General features: G+C 37.9%; 1 protein-coding gene across 2 annotated transcripts in view; it reads left to right on the forward strand.

The window, feature by feature from the left end:
* CCDC138 (coiled-coil domain containing 138) overlaps window positions 1-18,203 on the forward strand; it is a 40,447-nt gene that overhangs the window by 16,566 nt on the left and 5,678 nt on the right. For both annotated transcript variants that reach the window (XM_076328914.1, XM_076328915.1), the window contains 2 exons: window positions 459-651; window positions 5,960-6,136. In XM_076328914.1, the coding sequence (XP_076185029.1) occupies window positions 459-651; window positions 5,960-6,136 (370 nt within the window). The remainder of the gene's footprint in view (window positions 1-458; window positions 652-5,959; window positions 6,137-18,203) is intronic.

The raw sequence follows: 18,203 nt of genomic DNA on the forward strand, positions 1-18,203 counted from the left end.
GAGCATATTGTGGTTTGATTCTGAAGTAGTATTTCTGTATAGTTTATGATGAAAAGTCTAATAGATCTTACCTGTACAGTGTTCTTAAGGTTCATGTTTAGACCTTGATTCTGTAAATGCTTTTACAGGATATAAATTCAGGCAACCTTAGAAAACAGAGTTGACTGAAGCTGAGCTTGTTCTGGAACCAGAAGCAACTCAAATAATGTCAGCATATCAGGGGTCCTCACTAACTAGTCTCTTTGTGAAGTATGTGTTGATAAGGTGCCATGACAATGTTGTTCAACTGCTTTTGGAAAGCAAAGTAGTATCTCCTATACAGATTATATTCCAATACATGGTCAAACCATTTGCTATTTAATATTTAATCACTAGGGCAACATATGTATATCTACACAGTACACAGGATTTTAATGTGTTTTAATGTTTACACTAACCGTGTGCATCGTTTGAAACAGCATGCAACAATGACATCAACAATGAGGAGGCTTGGCGAAGATATTTTCAAAGGCATAGTAAGTAAGGGAAACCCACATAGTTCTTCTGAACAGTCTACAGAGAGTAAATCAAAATCGGCAGCTTTCTTTAAGAGTTCCTGTATGCCTTTGAGGTTTCTGTCAACTTTGATTGTGCTTAAAACAGTGACACAAGGTAAGTTCCGATTTTTTTAAAGTTATTTATTTATTTCAGTCATGTGCCTGGACAAAAGACATTTCAGTGATACTGTAGCGTCTATTATGCTTTATTAGTGAAAAGTGGTTTTACTTGAATTTTACTACCTTGTGAAGCAAAATGTACTGGAAACAATTATGAATCTTGCTCTTATTCATTTCATGTTGGAATTTATGTGTTCCTTTTAGTATGATGACTTCTTGTCAGACAAATCAACATTTCTGAAGAAGAGGAAAAGAGATGTTGGTAATTCTGTCACTACAGCAGTGATTGGATTGCCAAGATCTTTACTGCATGGAATGGCACAGCTAGTTGCTCTTTTATAAACTGAAATAAGTAGCAGATTTTGCACAGTTCTAGAATTTCACTGTCCTGTTTAAGCTAGTAGTTTGTTTACCTATTCCCTGAAAGGCCGATCAGCTGCAGTGTCAAGTGTTTTTTTCTGACATAGTTACAACTTTGCTGCATTTATCTTTATAGATAAATCTGATGTTTATAGGTATTTCTGATGTGTCTGTAGTTGCACAGAGAAAGCCACTTGTGTAGTGGATTATAATTGTTAGATTGAATTGTGATACAATGTATGTCCTGAAATTGCTTTGTCCCTTGGTCTAAGTTTAGTATACAGTTCATACTCCAGCCCTTACCTTTCTGCTGCTCCCCTCTTCTCCTACCAAGTCTGGCACTGCAAATACCCATAAAACATTATCAACATTGAAAGATGCTACTCTATGAAATTGTCAGTTCTTGATATGATTGTCCATTCAGATTTCACTGTTAAATAGACTCATTTACAAAGGCACCATGTTCTGCTAACATAAAAATGTTTTAGACTTCAAAGCCACCTGTCTAGCATGAAAAGTGGCCTTTTTATCCACAATTTTCCAAAATTCCTATGTTGATGTAGTATAGTAATGTACTTTGTTAACAAGGCAAAAGCAAACAAGGTCATATCAGGAGATAACACAGCTCTGAAAACAGTGACTTCTGCTTCAGGTTATGACAGGTTACTCCACTTGTGCAGTTTCCAAGATGCTGTGGCAAATCTTCTCAGTGGGGCCTTCTTTGAAAACAGATATGATCTGAAAAGACTAAAACATTTTCTTTAAAGTGATGACAAAAATGGACTGTTTCTTGTGAGCTCTGAGTGTTGAGCACACTATGAGAAGAGGCACGAACTCAGATTTTTAATGCTTTCCTTCCTTATCCTTTTCACATAGAGATTGGTATACACTTTTCTGTCAGAACCCAAAGAAGAAAAACCTTCAATCAATCTGATTTATAGAGATATTTTAAAATTAACTTACAGATTAATTTTGGTCATTTAAACAAATTCTTACCTATTTCTAATTTATATATGACTTCTTTGAAACCTTCAACAGCAGTACTTAATCTGAATTATGCTTGAAGGTTCTTAATTCGTAAATTAAGAACCAGATTTGATGAGTAATCCAAAAGAATGTCTTATTTTGACTTCTATTATTAGCTTTCTCTTTTGACTTAATTGTTTTAATTAAATAATGGTTTCAGTGATTGCTATGAAGCAATTTTGTTCACCTATGCAAAAAGAGTCCATCGGCATAAAAGCAGCAGAGTTGATAGGTCCCCTCTGAATCCTAAATGGAATATAATTGCCACATATTATCAAGTTGAGCTTCTGACTATATAAAGACTTGATTTTTTGTGTATTTATTTCTTTGGGGGGAAAAAAAAAAATTCAAATATCCTCTTAAACAATATAGTCCAGACAGCCTTCAATGCCTGCTAGTGGATTATTGTATCTGAAACAGCTACATCATTTTCAGCTCACACTTCTGCCTTTTGTTAACCGAAAAGAACTGGGGAGAGGGGGTGTAAGGGGGCATCACAGGGTGAATGACTCTTTCCTTTCACTGTGAGGTTTTTTTCTGTTTGCACGTTGCTCCCAGGATCCTCCCACCTTTCACACTAGCAGAAGATGTATAATAGTAGTGTAAAGTAGAATTTTCTACTTAAAACCTATATAATGTTGTGTTGGCAAAGAAATAGGGGAAGTTGGGTCTTCCCTGCCTCATGGGAGAGGGAGAAGGTAAAGATTTTAAAGTAGACACTACGAGTTAACAAGAATCAGATTGTGTCTGGACAGGGTGAGAAAAAACTGTGGAAAATGTATCTCATAGAATAGTAACTGTTTTCTCAGCTGATTTGTTAACTCCTGCCTTCAGTTATGAAGCCTTTTCTCTCTTCAAGGGAAATAGGGAACAAGAGGTGTTGCAGATCCTTTTTATGGAAGTCAGGCAGAAAACACTAATTATATACCATTAAGAGCAGGTGTAAGAGGTGATTACTGCCTACCTGCAGCAACTTTGGAGTACTGTGGTGCTGCATAACTGAGATTTTCTGCAAGAATAAGTTTTACAAGGATAGCATAAGAATGAATGTATCTATAACCCTTTTCCAACTCTTTGTGGTACGAACCACTTACTTTTCCCTTTTCAAAGACATTTTAAAAGCACAGATCATACCTGGACTTCAGCAAGGCCTTTGACACTGTCTCCCACAGCATTCTCCTCGAGAAGCTGGCGGCTCACGGCTTAGACAGGTGGACTCTGCGCTGGGTCAAAAACTGGCTGGACGGCCGGGCCCAGAGAGTTGTGGTGAATGGAGTTACATCCAGTTGGCGGCCGGTCACGAGCGGTGTTCCCCAGGGCTCAGTACTGGGGCCGGTCTTGTTTAATATCTTTATTGATGATCTGGATGAGGGGATTGAGTGCACCCTCAGTAAGTTTGCAGACGACACCAAGTTGGGTGGGAGTGTTGATCTGCTCGAGGGTAAGAAGGCTCTGCAGAGGGACGTGGACAGGCTGGATGGATGGGCCCAGGCCAACTGTATGAGGTTCAACAAGGACAAGTGCCGGGTCCTGCACTTCGGCCACAACAACCCCATGCAGCGCTACAGGCTTGGGGAAGAGTGGCTGGAAAGCTGCCTGGCAGAAAAGGACCTGGGGGTGTTGGTCGACAGCCGGCTGAACGTGAGCCGGCAGTGTGCCCAGGCGGCCAAGAAGGCCAATGGCATCCTGGCCTGTATCAGAAATCGTGTGGCCAGCAGGAGTAGGGAAGTGATCGTGCCCCTGTACTCGGCACTGGTGAGGCCGCACCTCGAATACTGTGTTCAGTTTTGGGCCCCTCACTACAAGAAGGACGTTGAGGTGCTGGAGCGTGTCCAGAGAAGGGCAACGAGGCTGGTGAGGGGTCTGGAGAACAAGTCTTATGAGGAGCGGCTGAGGGAACTGGGGTTGTTCAGCCTGGAGAAAAGGAGGCTGAGGGGGGACCTCATCGCTCTCTACAACTCCCTGAAAGGAGGTTGTAGCGAGGTGGGTGTTGGTCTTTTCTCCAAAGTAACAAGCGATAGGACGAGAGGAAATGGCCTCAAGTTGTGCCAGGGGAAGTTTAGATTGGATGTAAGGAAAAATTTCTTTACTGAAAGAGTGGTGAAACATTGGAACAGGCTGCCCAGGGAAGTGGTTGAGTCCCCATCCCTGGAAGTATTTAAAAGACGAGTAGATGAGGCGCTTAGGGACATGGTTTAGTGGGCATGGTGGTGTTGGGTTGACGGTTGGACTCGATGATCTTAGAGGTCTTTTCCAACCTCAATGATTCTATGATAGCAAGTAATTGTTCAGTGGGGTTACAACTATGAGCAATCTGATCTAACTTCAGAGATGATCCTGCTTTGGACAGGAGGTTCCAACCTAAATTATTCCATGATTCTATTTTTTCTATCTTTTGTTCTCAGAATGGTTTGTATTTTAAAACGTCCTTACTAGTAACACATCCCCTCTGCTAGTAGCACAAAGAGATGGAGACAGGTTACAGAGACGTTAATTTTCAAGGTAATCCTGAAAAACCATGCCAGAGTGTTGGAATCAGATGCCTACTTTGGCATCTGATTTTTTTCAGTCTCTTGCATGAAATATGTTACGGGTTTGGGGCCATTTCTTAGAAAGCAGAGATCCATATCACAAAATTGCTGCAATCTCTGGCACCCTGATTGACACTAATCAGGGATGCCAAAGATTTTAAATCCATAAATAATGAGCAATGTTCTTGTTCATGGAATTCATCCTTCTGGATTAGATGGTTAAGCAGATTAGTATGTCTTTATGCTTAACTGACCTGTGCAGTATTTATATTGTGAGTATTTACAGTAAACACAGGATGTAAACATGGTGGAAGACTACCCTGACATGATTAATGAACATATACAGTATTTCAGCTGTTGGAGGAAACTATTTCAGTCAAGATATTTTGGTGAAGCATGATAATTACTCTTAAATTGAGACTCACATTTCTAGAAATGTTTGATAAAAACGATGCAAAAAGAATTGCAATACAAAAAATAGTTATTGCAGAGACTTACTTACCCTAAGCAGATGAACGCTGTTAATTAGAATGAATCAGTTTAGCTTCTCATGGTTGCTTTTTACTGCTGGCTTCTATAACATGGAAAATACAATCTGTTGTTAAACATATGTCAAACATCACTGTGCATGAATTTTGATCACTCTGACCACATGGCACTAATGATCTAGTCATAAGGTAGCACATTTGGTTTGAACATATAGCCCATTTCCTTCAGAATGCCAGTATCCAGCAGATGGCACTGTAGTTAAAGGTTTCCTACAGGATAAATGGTTTCCTTATACTTAATTTTCTGTGCTTGGGTTGATCAATGCTATTCCAAGATACTGAGGAAGATTTGACATCAGGAAATGAAGAAAATTAGATTGGTTCACTTAATCTACGTTCTTCATATAATTTAGTGCACTCCACAATGGATGAGTATATAAAATGTATGCACTGAAACTTAAACTACAGCTTTTCATAGAAAGGAATGGGAGTAGTTGCTCTCATGAAAGCAGTTTCTCTTATTCAGACAGATCAGCCCTTGGCTCCTTTAATAGAGGTTTCCCAGATGTTGAAATCAATATTATCTCAAACTATGCGAGCTTGTAATTTCTTTCACTTCAGGAAAATATTATATATTTTGTAATATATTTTTATATTTGTAAGTACATTTTTCTTCAACATATGAATTGTAGTTAGTCTTTTTCTCCACTCACAACAAATTGTTAAGGAATAAAAACAGGCAGAGGATGTCTTTAAATAAAAATAAAATTCAATATTTTCAGCCATTTAACTTTTAAGTATATATCTGCAACAGTAACTCTCAGGATAGCTATTCACATATTGCTTAATGGAACTATGATTATAGAAGTTTTATTGCCTGTATTCTGATATCTTTCAGTGGATTACCTGGCTCAAGCTTTTGATTCCCTTCGCATAGACTTGAAGACAGATGAGGGGAAAGCCTTATTTTTGGAATACCAATGTGTACCTGTCATATTAAGTCACTTAAAAGTATCCAGTAGAGGTCTGCTTTCCAGTGCTCTTGATGGATTACTTCAGATGACCATGGAATCTGGTAAATTTGGGTAATTAAAAAATATAAAATCATGTTGAAAACAGGTGAGGTAAGCATAAATACAACATAAAAATAGCATGATTCTTCTGTATAAATAATCAAATCTAGTATTAGCATTTGTTTGTATCATGTAAATTCATGAGAGACATAAAATGTATTTCTGAATTGCCTGTCTCTTTCTAAATTGTCTTGTCTTTTCTTCTCCCTCTCAGCACCTATGCTTTATATTTTGTCCCGGTTACTTTCGTATTTATTGGTGTGAATTTTTTTGTTGCTATTTTTGGTTTGGCTTTTCAGTTTATTCCACTGTTTTACTTTGCCAGTGTTTTTCTTTAAAGTCAGGCTGCGCCAGGGAAGCCATATCATGAAAACCTGCCAGCAGGTGGAGATAAAAAATAGGCTTTATCAAAGTTCTTTTTCTAGTTTGAATGAACAGCTTATCCCCACTCATTTTTCACTTTCTAATAATTGGAAATGTCATTTCTAGAAGAGATGGTTATGTTTTGCTGAATTTTACTGTGCTGAGATGGTTATGTTTTGCTGAATTTTACTGTGCTGTGGCACTATAAAAGGGTTAATAATCTCATTTGTCACAGCGCTTTTCCAAGTGATACAGGCTAAGAATCAGTTGATAACCAACTGGATGAACACGAAAGTAGTGAGGCATTCCAGTGCCATGTTGAATAAACCTTGTGACTGTTTTTTTAAAAGATAAAAATCACTCACTGCCTTTTAGAACAGAAAAGGGGAAGGGGCTGCTGCTATTTTTGAAATGTATATGGTTATTTTGGGAGTATTTTGTTACCATGCATTGAAGTGGTAAAAACAGAAAGCACGTTTGACTTGGGATAGAACAGCATTGAGTTAAAAGCCATTTTGTAGCAAGATAAGTGTCAGAAAGATTTAACTAAAGTTTTATTCCTCCTTGCAGACTTTTTTTCTGACCTTGTAGTTAGTGTAGTCTTACGCTAAAGTATTCTTCCTAATAGTCATAGCTATGATTGGTAAAGTGATTGGGAAAGCGATGGTTGTATGCACAAAAGTAACCTAAGCAGGGTGGATGGTGTCTGGTATTACTTTGGGTAATGCCAGTAACAGTACATCTTCTGCTACCTAGCGGCAGTCGTTCTGATATGCTAGATGCCTGCAGTTTGAAGAATAATGGAGATATGTTGTGAGAGACTCACGGTTTGCCTTGTTGTTCTCAGAGAAGATGTGTATATGTGAAATCAGGGAAGGAGGAGTAATGTTGTATTGAACTGACATTTAATTGAGAATTTATTTCTCAGCAACTGGATAGAAAGCCTTATGCAGAACCTTTCTCTTTGGTAGAATAAATTGCCAAGACACAAGTTATAGGCGTGTTCTGCTCTTTTCTAATACATAGTGTTTTGCAAGAAATTGTTAACAATGAGAAGTAGTATTGTTGATGGGAAATTGTATTTTCATTCCTTTGTAAGTTTCCTATTAAAAAGTCATTAAAAGACAAACTAGAAGGCGGCAGTGGATATTCAGAGGACTCTGTGTTAGATTAAAACAGGAATTTATGCTCAATTTTAAAGCTGTATTGGTGTGCAGCCTTAAGTATGAAGTCATAGGTAGCTGGCCATATGCTAAAATATGGAATCACATTACCCAAAAAGACAGGATTTGAGCAACAGGAGGCAAAGTCTAGGCTTTTATTTCTTCCTGTAAGATTTGCAGTCCTAGGCATTCTTTCAACTTGCTGCAATAATTTTCTGGCTTTATAGGAGTACTCCAATATTTTTGTTCAAAAGTGTTACCTTTAGAACTGAAGTGATTAGAAATTAAGTTGGAAAAAAAGCCAGTGCTTTATTTTTTCCCAGATACTCTTTTCTATAACTTAATTTTTTAAGTTTTAATTTTTTTGTGAAGTATTTTTACAGATTCAAAGTTTAGTTGTCTGGACTGAAAGATGTGAATCAGATCTGAAATAACTACTATGTTGCACTACTCCTCCCTGTAACTGCATGTACCTTTTGTTATAGTAAGCGATGAATGCTAATGGTTCTGTACGGTCCAGGCCTGTCTGAGGTCCTCATGTAGGTTCTCTTCCCTGTAAGAAATTATATTCCTCATGTTCCAGAAATGAAACCTAGATCACCCTCATATATTAAGGAAAATTACTTAAGCTGCATATGAAGAAAGTACTTACTGGTCTAAGATGGATATTTCTGTGCTTTGATAGAAATCATAACAAGAGAGTCTGCGGTACTGCTTAAGCCCATTGACTGATTTGGTTTTGTTATTCATGTTTTCAGATTTTAAATCAGTATCATTGCTTTTGGCTTCATAGTATATCTGGTACAATGGGTCCAGGATCCAAGTTTCCATTGCAAATTCATACAACGTTGACAGTGCTGATAAGGCATTCAGTTACTGAAAACATGGTGTCAAATGCAACAGTTGAGGCATTGGTATCATCTGTTTTCTATCGATGTACAAGACCTTGATGGCAACTTAAAATTAATAGTCTAACGGCTGTGCATCTTACTGGCACACAGCCTTTCATGCACTCCCTCTCCATTTCTGTTCAGGAGTTTCACATCAAGAATCTAGGAGAGTTCTGACACCACCATTTCAATGGGAAATGATAACATTCTTCAGTACTTTTTTTCTCTGTCTACCTATGATGTCATTATTATATGCTCATCAGCCCTGGCCAGCTCAGGATATGCATTCATATGCAGTATCTTCTGCTGTTCTGATTGTTGCCGCCTTCTGTTAGATCTTTCTTTCACAAGGAAGAGAAAGATCAGCAAGCAGAGGTGGAGGAATAATTAATTCTAGAGTGATTTAGTTGTCTGAGAAAGCTTGCTAGATCATAAGGTGGTCCAGAGGATGACTTTAGGGCATTTCAAAACCTGACAAAAATGCATGAAGTTGAGATTCTTCAGTTCCTCCTGGAAACTGTGGCCAGAAAGCCAAATAGTGTGTTAAATGTTCTGTACTCTTTTTTTGCCTGGTAGGCTGGGAATAACACTTAACAAGGAATTTTCTGGTAATAGAACTGCAGTATCATTTTCTGGCACTCTAGACATGCCATGATTCTTTCTAGGGCTTTCTTTGCACTAGGTCAGCATCTCATGGCTGCTATTTGGGAAGGATTAAAGCAACAAGGATCACTTAACATAAGTTTAGTTTAAAAAAAAAAAAAAAAAGAAAAGAAGAAAGAAAAGAAAAAGGACAGTAAACCAGGATTTGTTTGTCAGGATCTACTTCTCTGTCATTCTCTAAATGTGTGTTGACACTCACCATGTGCTCCTGTCAAGGTAAGGCTAACTTTAATAAAACAGGTTGTCTGTTTATAAAAAGACTCCCACAGAGTGGTGGGAAGAAGTGAAATCTAATTGGTGAGAGGCAGCTGATAGCCAAAATCATGTGTATCATGCCGCCTTGCATGCAACGTGCCCGCACGTGTTTTTGGATGTTTGGGCACATCCATGCCCTGAAGACTGTGGCTGGTGAAGAATAACTATCAGGATTGGAGTTCAAGCCATAAAAACAACTTCATTCAAAGATCAGTACCCCTTCAGTTCAAAGGCTAATGAAACTCTTTGCTCATTAATAATTTGGAGCTCCTCTGTGTTTTCAGTGAGCTTATGCATTCCAGTCTGAAGGAAGAAGCAGATGACGGTTTTTTGCACTGCACAACTCGCTTGTGTGAGGTACAAAGGAAGAAGCATAGGTTACTACACCAAGTGACACCTACACAACTTCTAGTGACAGACTTTCTTTCAGGAAACCTGATCTGGAATCCCCAGATCTAACGAGAGTAAGAAAGTGTGAGCAGTGAATATTACAGATAGTTTCAGTGAATTTGTACTCTTGCATTACCTTTCCCATCCATGCCTTCATGACAGGGTGCTGTTGAAGCAACATCTGAATGTTCATTTAGATGACAGAAGAGTGGAAAATGTAACCTGAGTAATCAGGGATTAGGCGTTTCATTCCTACTCCAAAGACAAAAGGGGAATATCAGCTTATTTTGACCCCCATTGTGTCAAGAGGTCTATCCATTTGCGTTCTTAGTGGTAAAACCATTGGTCATCATTTCCTCATTAGAGCCACAAGAAGGGCTATCAACCTTCAAGGTGCTCTTTTTGGTTCATCTCTTAGTATTACTTAAGATTCCAGGTTGGAACATTTTTGGTCACTACTAGAATCAGGGTTTACTCTTTAATCTTTTTGATTCCAGGTTAGTGAGAGCTTACCGTATTCCACAGGAATGATGCCAGTCTAGCAGATCTCGTAAACCAGCTGCAAGCTCATTTAAAACTATAAATAAAAATATGCCTGAGGTCCACAGCTTCATGAAAAGTTTGTCTGAGTTGACATGTATTCTGTACAAGAGCGGATAACACCAGTGTACCTGTCCAGCTAGGCCATAGAAACACAGTGGTCTTAACACCACATGAATTCCGTGAAGAAATGATTGACTTTTGGTACCCTTGGGAAGCTTATCTGTGTATGTTTCTTGAAACTTAGATGCATCATCATAGCATACAAAGCTCCAGAGCCCACATTATAGTAGACAATACAGTCACATTATTTCTTGGAAGGATTAAAGTTATGTGTATTTATCAAATTGGGATCTCAAATCACATACATGTCACCAGACTACATTATGTTTTAGGTATCAGAACTTGGATAGTATTCCAGCAGCACAGGCATTTCCCAGACATCAGTGAGTTTTCATGTCATTGTATAATTCTGAAGTATGGTGCCAGCCAAAAATAATCTCACCTTTTTGTCCCAATCATTAACGTTTTTGGAACTGTAACAGTATGTCACAGATACAGAAAAAAAAAAAATATATATATGCCAATCTTGTTTGCTTCATCTCTTTTACAAAAATGTTAAAGCCTAAGGAGGAGGGTAAAATGTTACACTGATTACTGTTCTTGTAATATACAAAAACATTCATAGTTGGAACAAAGGCTGACTTTTAAATGTCAGGGGTGAAAAAAGTTGAGGTTAGTTTCGGCCAGCTCCTCAGGGCGTAAGAGTGAGAGAAGCTGCTAGAGATGTTATGCAGTAATTTCAGAGAGTTCGCTTTGTGTCAAGAGAACTTCAGTTTCAGCTTACTTTCATGCTGTAATAGTCTTTTTCTTTTTTTTGCCATCTTCCAGTACTTCTGTGGATTCTGTTCACTATTACTGTTACTACATTTGAGGAAAGAAACTTTGCAACTGAGTGAAGTCCTTACCTAACCATTTGCTTTCTGTTTGCTTCATTTAGCCTATGCTAGAAACTTGATAAGTAGCTGAAATTGAGGTGTAAGTAATTGGTAGGATAAACAATATAATTTTAAATAATTTATGTTTTATTTCACATCATTTGCATGCTGGAATGATTCTTTTCCTTCCGATGAGCTCAGTGGCCTAAGTTGAAGTCTATTTGGTTTAGTCTGCTATCTTGAGTGGAAGTAATAGGTTGCTTCTAAATTCCATAGTTGGGAGAGTTAACAGCTTGTTAAGAACCTGACAGTAGAAAATCAGCTCAACAAAGATATTTTACTCCTTTTCTCTTACTACATTCTGCTGATATTTTTGTCTAAAAATGTCCGTAATGGTGCATAAAGTGGTACATTTCAACCTGTTCAGTCTTCTATTTTAAATGTACTTTCCAATAGCTGATAACATGTGAACATAGCACCGAAGTAGTGGTTTAGCTATATTTTCACTGTAGCTATCTCATCAGTGCTGGTTTTGTTTCATGGTCAGATGGGATGAGTGCCAGTTCAGGTTTATCCTTTTCAATCTCTTATTTGGCTCTCCATACCCATTACCAGGATTTCAATCCATGTTCGTTTTCTGGAGGATGCCCATCTTTCCTTTTCTGCAAAGATTGACTGATAAAAGCAGAATCAAGGGAGCAAGTCCTGCAGTCTTTTTTTAATGGCGGTGCTGTTTTGCTTGAATCTGGCGCTTCAGATGAGTGCCATAAAATTCGACTTGATCCTTCTTTTGGTCTTTGAAACTAATGAGTGGTCTATAAAAACATCTTTCTTGCTTCCCATTGAGTAAAAGGGGAAGAGAGACATTCCTGCTGATTTGACAGGGAAGAAAGATTTCAGTACCAAGGCTTTTGAAGGTTTCCTTACCTTAGTTGAGGAAAGCAGGCTACCAAGCCACGATGTTTGGGTTTTAGTCCCATCTCTAAGCTATGAACTTGTCTGAAGATAGAAGTAAGAACAAAACCTTCTCTGGTAGTATTGTCACAGAAAGTAGATTCAGTGTCTTGATAAACTCTGAATGTGCTCGGTGATAGATTTCCACAGATGCAGTGCTCTGACTGCCTTTGAAATTTTGGGAGCAAAATGTATTAACTGCTAAATACTGATATGTTTCAGTTTAGTCGAATGGCTTATAATGTATTTACTGCTTAAAAAAGCTTTTACCATTTTCCATTTAAATTACTATTAAAATTAATGTTTAATAATCGAAGTAATAGTTACTTTTAATCATCCAGATTGTTATAGTATGACACCTGTGGCTTCCAGGGCGTCTTCATACCCCAAGGTTCTCTCCCTGTGACCACAAATTGCTTTTCACAGCAGATCTTGTTTCTAGGACAGTAGTTGCAACACACTGTTCAAGAGAATTCCTGGATGCCAGACATGAAACGTTTTCTGGAAACAATCTAGTAATAAGTAGCATGACCTCAGCAAGAAAATTTGTTCTGTGGGTGTTGAAGAACATCACATCACTAGTATTAAATCACCCTGTAGCTGAATACTTGTCATATACAATCTTGTTGAATACTGTTCCTGTCTTCTTGCTTCTCACGCAGCTTACTGTGTTTTTTTCACCTGTGAATCAGTTAAAAGGGTTCCAAAGGACGTAGTGAGTTTATAGTCACCTATCAAAAATACCATTGTTGAACTGTAGTCTGATTCATGCTTGATTTGCAATCTGCTATTAGCAGAGAGCTGCCTGTCTCAGTTTCACCCTTTGCACTTTTACACACAGACAGCATACGTCTTAAATTCCTCCTGCAGCGATAGCTGACTTCAGTCATGAGATTAGTAGGTTCCCCTTGCCCAATCTTATGTTTGTTCAAGGAAGTCAAAACTTACTTGCTCATTAGACATTTACAAAGCACTGGCCTTTGCTTTAAATAAAGCTTGGGTTTACTTTGTCTTCAAGCTTACTTCTGTTTTACAGAGAGAATATTTTGCATTAGGGTGTACTTATTCACAAATTGAGATGAGTGCATATTGAAAAAAAAAATCTCTAAATGACTCATGCTTGCTGTAAGTTAAGGCACATTCTGGTAGGGCTTAAGTATGATTTCTTAACCATATAAGCATCACTTAAGATTTTTAGTGACTACAAAAGTGAGCTGTATTTACACATTCTCTGAACCTTACTTCCAATTTTTTTTGTAAGAAAATATGGTCATGGATAACCAAGTCTGTGTCCAGATTTACTCGTCTCGTAGGGAAGTTAATCAAGCCAGTGGAGATAAAAAGATTCAGTTTACAAGTAAATAATCACAACTTCTTACTATGGAGACAGTCTTTTTATGTGGACTGCCTATATGCACACTTCGTCTCTTCCTTTGAGTTGCAATGCTTCCGTAACTAATGCCAGGTATTCCACAATTCACACTGTTCTACAGGTACTTCTAAAAAGTTGATGATCAGAATCTGTCAAGAAAACTGAAAGCCGCTCCTTTATTTTTTTTCTTGAGTCTTAGCATTTTGAGACTTTAAAGACTACAAGCAGTGAAGGTATGGAGTAAAAAATGCCTGTATGCTCAAACAGATTAAAATTTAACTGTATTTTTCAGCATATTATCTTTACTGGTAACTGTTTGCAGGATTGAAACTTTTCAAATGAGCTTATTCTGCAGTACCGAAAGGGTAAAAATGTCAAGTCTGTGAATACCATAAGTTTGGATTCCCCCTCACCTGCATGAAAGGCAGATGTGAAATTATCCTCAGGATCTGTGTTTGAAGCTATAGCAGAAGGGATGATTTACAGCTTATGTGGGATAACCATTGAAATACAAACCGTTTAAAAGGAAATCCTTCCTCTATTATCCTGTCTTACCTTTGTAATTTTTTTATTCATTCTTCTGAAAACAGTGAATAATTATGTTGGATTAAGAGATGTTTTAGTTTAATATTTTAACCATAGATAAATAACTCTGTTAAATGCAGCCTTTGATAATGTTAAGACGAACCTGTATACTTGCTGAAAGCAAGCAAGTACACCAAAAGTTTGCACACATTTTTGTTAATTAATTGCAAGCTTAGTTTGAATACTTTGATTTTGATGAAATACATGTTTACAGGTTTTAAAAATGAATACGGTAAATGGAATAACGTCATTTGATTTCTACTGAAGTAATAGTAGCCTTCTCTCTAGTAAGAAAAAATGTTCTTGTCATTATTTTCTTCTTGTTCTAGTAACAGTTGTGTAATGCTTAGCCATTCTGAATTTTGGACCCCTGTCTCATCCACTCCAAAGTAAGAAATAAAAGGGACCATTAAATATAAGCTTATGTAGAGCCAAGTAGCCACTTTGTAAGTAAAGCTTCACTGTTCATTCAGGGTAATACTGTACTTCGTAAGCAGCATACCATTTTGCAGGTAGATGTGAATGCTAACTTTTTAAAAGTATGTGATGTAAAAAGGAGTTGTTTATATCAGTACTTGGATATTCACATCCCTTTTCAAGACGATTTAATTTATGAAACCGTTAGAACAGTAAAGTTATTCAGGTAGGATCTTGTTTGCTTTTATTTACTGAACTTGCATTTTTTTATAAACAGTTTCCATTTTTATAGCTTTCCATAAAATGGTTTAATTTAAAACATTTAAAGTATGATTTAATTAGAAAAAATATTTTTTAATACACCACTTTTTCTTTTGTATTTGACTAGCAGAACTATTGGACTTATTAGCTGACTATTCTCTGTAACTTTCAAGGTGAATTTAAAGCAATGTCATAATTGAAGTAATTTCATTAAAAAAGGCTTTTTTTTGGAAGTAGATAGTACAGTTTGTGCAGTTTGAGTAACATCTATACATTGTCAGAGTTCAGACTTTATTTACATGCTTACTTGCAGCCTGACATTACAGAATTACAGGTCATGCCAGGTTAGGTTTATTTATGTAAAGGCTTCCTTATTTCAGTTTGTCATTGTGTTTGAAATACTGTGCTTAGTTCTGACCTGGTTATCACAGGAGTGGAGATATGGGAGCAAGGGTGTCCTGGTTTCGGCAGGGATAGAGTTAATTTCCTTCCTAGTAGCTGGTACAGTGCTGTGTTTTGGATTTAGGAGGAGAATAATGTTGATCACGCACGGATGTTTTAGTTGTTGCTAAGCGGTGCTTACACTAGTCAAGGACTTCTCAGCTTCCAGTGCTCTACCGACTGAGAAGGCTGGAGGTGCACAAGAAGCCAGGAGGGGGCACAGCCAGGACAGCTGACCCAAACTGGCCAGAGGGACATTCCATACCGTGTGACAGTACATGAACTGGGGAAAGCTGGCCGGGGCGGCCGCTGCTCGGGGACTGCCTGGGCATCGGTTGGCGGGTGGTGAGCAATTGCGCTGTGCATCACTTGCTTTGTATATTCTATTTTTTTTTTTTCTGATTATTAAACTGTTTTTATCTCAACCCACGAGTTTTCTCACTTTCACTCTTCCGATTCTCTCCCCCATCCCACCGGGGGGGAGTGAGCAAGCGGCTGGGTGCTGCTCAGTTGCCAGCTGAGGTTAAACCACAAGGGGAAACAAGGCAGGTGAGCTCTGACAGAAGAAGTGTTGGAACAAAGCTCCTTTAGGTGTTTTCTGTAAGAGAGAGTTGTGATTCCTTCAGTGATTCTGGTAGTTCATTAGGCTTTTTCTGGTTTCTTGAACAAAGTAACCCATAATAGTGCATAGCTTCAATTTATAATGTTATCTAGGTTATTTGTAAAATGGTGGGGTTTTTTCTCTCTCCCTCAGGCCTCATTATAATCAGTCTTTAATGGTTAGACCATGTTGTTGCTCATAGACATACTGACTTCAATTAGCACACCAAAAGTTTTCATCCTCTGATGTTTCTAATCAGTGATTTTCCAGGAAACGTGTTTGTTGTTTCTTAGTGTATTGTCTTTATGCTTCTGCTATTCTAGCAAGTAAGATGATTCTGTTTTTCATGTATTTTATACCTGTTGCCTTCTAAATGGGCAATTCTAGCATGGAATTTCATTAGACTACTCCTGTTTTCATGCCACAGTCATTAATTAATACACTAAATAAGCACAATTGCAAAAGTCAGTATTTAAAACTAAAGTTCACTTTTCAAGACAAAATGTTTTGCTTTGCTTTTAGCCAATTCCTTACACTACACGCCTTCCAGTCCTTCTACCAACCCCCATCTTCTCCGATACAACAGCACGTGTTGATTTATCAAATGGTATTGAAGTCTAGCCAAGTTACAACTGCTGTAGCATTTATTTACCAAACAAAAGTATCTGACTACTCTGACGCAACATACCTATAGTTCCTATACACATACTTATAGATAAACCTATAGTACACTTTATTTCTTTTTTTTTCTCCTTTAGTTCCTGAAAATGTCTTTAGAGTCTTACTGAAGGGCACATGTGTTCAGATTGCCTTTTTTGGTCCAAATCCAACATATATATATTGCATTGGCTGTTCTCACTTCACAAAGTGCTGCTTCCTGACTTGTTAGTAACAATTGTTTAACTCTTCTTGTCATAAAATTGAGGCAACATTTCTTTCAGAATCCTGAAGTCTGTTGTGGTGTCCCTGACTAAAGGACTCTCTTGGAATTACAAGTTTGGGGGAGGTTTTTTTGTCCCTTTTATCAAGATAGAGCTTTCTCCTGAAAACCAGCATATTAGACAAAGAGTGCACCCAAAAGACTAAAATACCATTAGCTTCTATCCCATCTTTCTTATGCTGACCACAAATGACCTCACTCCCTCTTTTTTGTTCTATTTTTGCTTAAATGGCTGGGACAACTTTTTTTTTTCCTTAACGAGGTCTGACTTAACATGACTTTTCATACTATCCTTTTTATTATAAAGATAGTTTCTGACCTCCAAGGCATAGCTTTCTTTTCTGATCTTTTTTGTTTTCCTTGTAGGCTTCTTTTCATTCCAAGCATCTCCTGTGACATAAGTATTCCTGCTAATTTTTTAACCTTTTCTATTACCTTTTTTTTGGTGGGTGTAACCTCCAGTTGCCATTTGAGAATGACATTGGTCTCCCATACATTCTGTCTCATGGCTGCATGAATGTCTTGCGCATCCTAGGAAACTGAAGAGCAATTCCGATCATACTGAGGTGAACACATATTGGGTGACCAGCTGAAATTGCCACTTGGGTGGGCTCTCTTAACTCAGGGTCACCCCTGTAGGCCTCGACACTTGAGGTGCCTTACGCTGACTGGAATCTTGCCCTATCTCCCTTGTGCTTTAACCACTGGCACTTAACAGCCCTGGCTATTGATTACAGGAGAAAAAGTTAAATTCAGCAAATGGTTCAAATCGTACAGGTGACTGTATTATAGACAATTGGTTATTAGCAACATGTAAGTGATATTACTGTTTCATTTTAAGTGTTTCTGCTGTGGTGCATAGTTAGTTAACTTTTGCATTACTTAACTTTTCCACGCTAGTAGACACTCACTTGCATTGCTGTCACGTGTTCTCCATTCTCCCGGCAGATCCTCATGCAATTAGAAATGAGGCAAAACTGTAACTGTTAATTTGTTAAAACATGAATTTAAAGTTGGCATTCCTGACAATCTTCATTTTCTGAGGTGGCACAGCTTTAGGTATGAAACAGAATTTTCAGAACTATAGCTGGTGAGATTTTATGCTGTGAGTGACTGATTACTTTGAGGGTAAATTTCAGATAAATTCTGTCAACAGTGATAAATTGCTCATTGTTCATTGCAGTCTACCAATCAAGTTAAGCTAATGCAACTACAACATGCTGCAGTTTTTAAGGATACCAGTGGAGGCTTTTGCAGGTTATTTTAAATTGTGCCAAAGTCCTGTCAAGATGGATT

The sequence above is a fragment of the Aptenodytes patagonicus genome, chromosome 1, assembly GCF_965638725.1.
Source record: "Aptenodytes patagonicus chromosome 1, bAptPat1.pri.cur, whole genome shotgun sequence".
Classification (NCBI taxonomy): domain Eukaryota; kingdom Metazoa; phylum Chordata; class Aves; order Sphenisciformes; family Spheniscidae; genus Aptenodytes; species Aptenodytes patagonicus.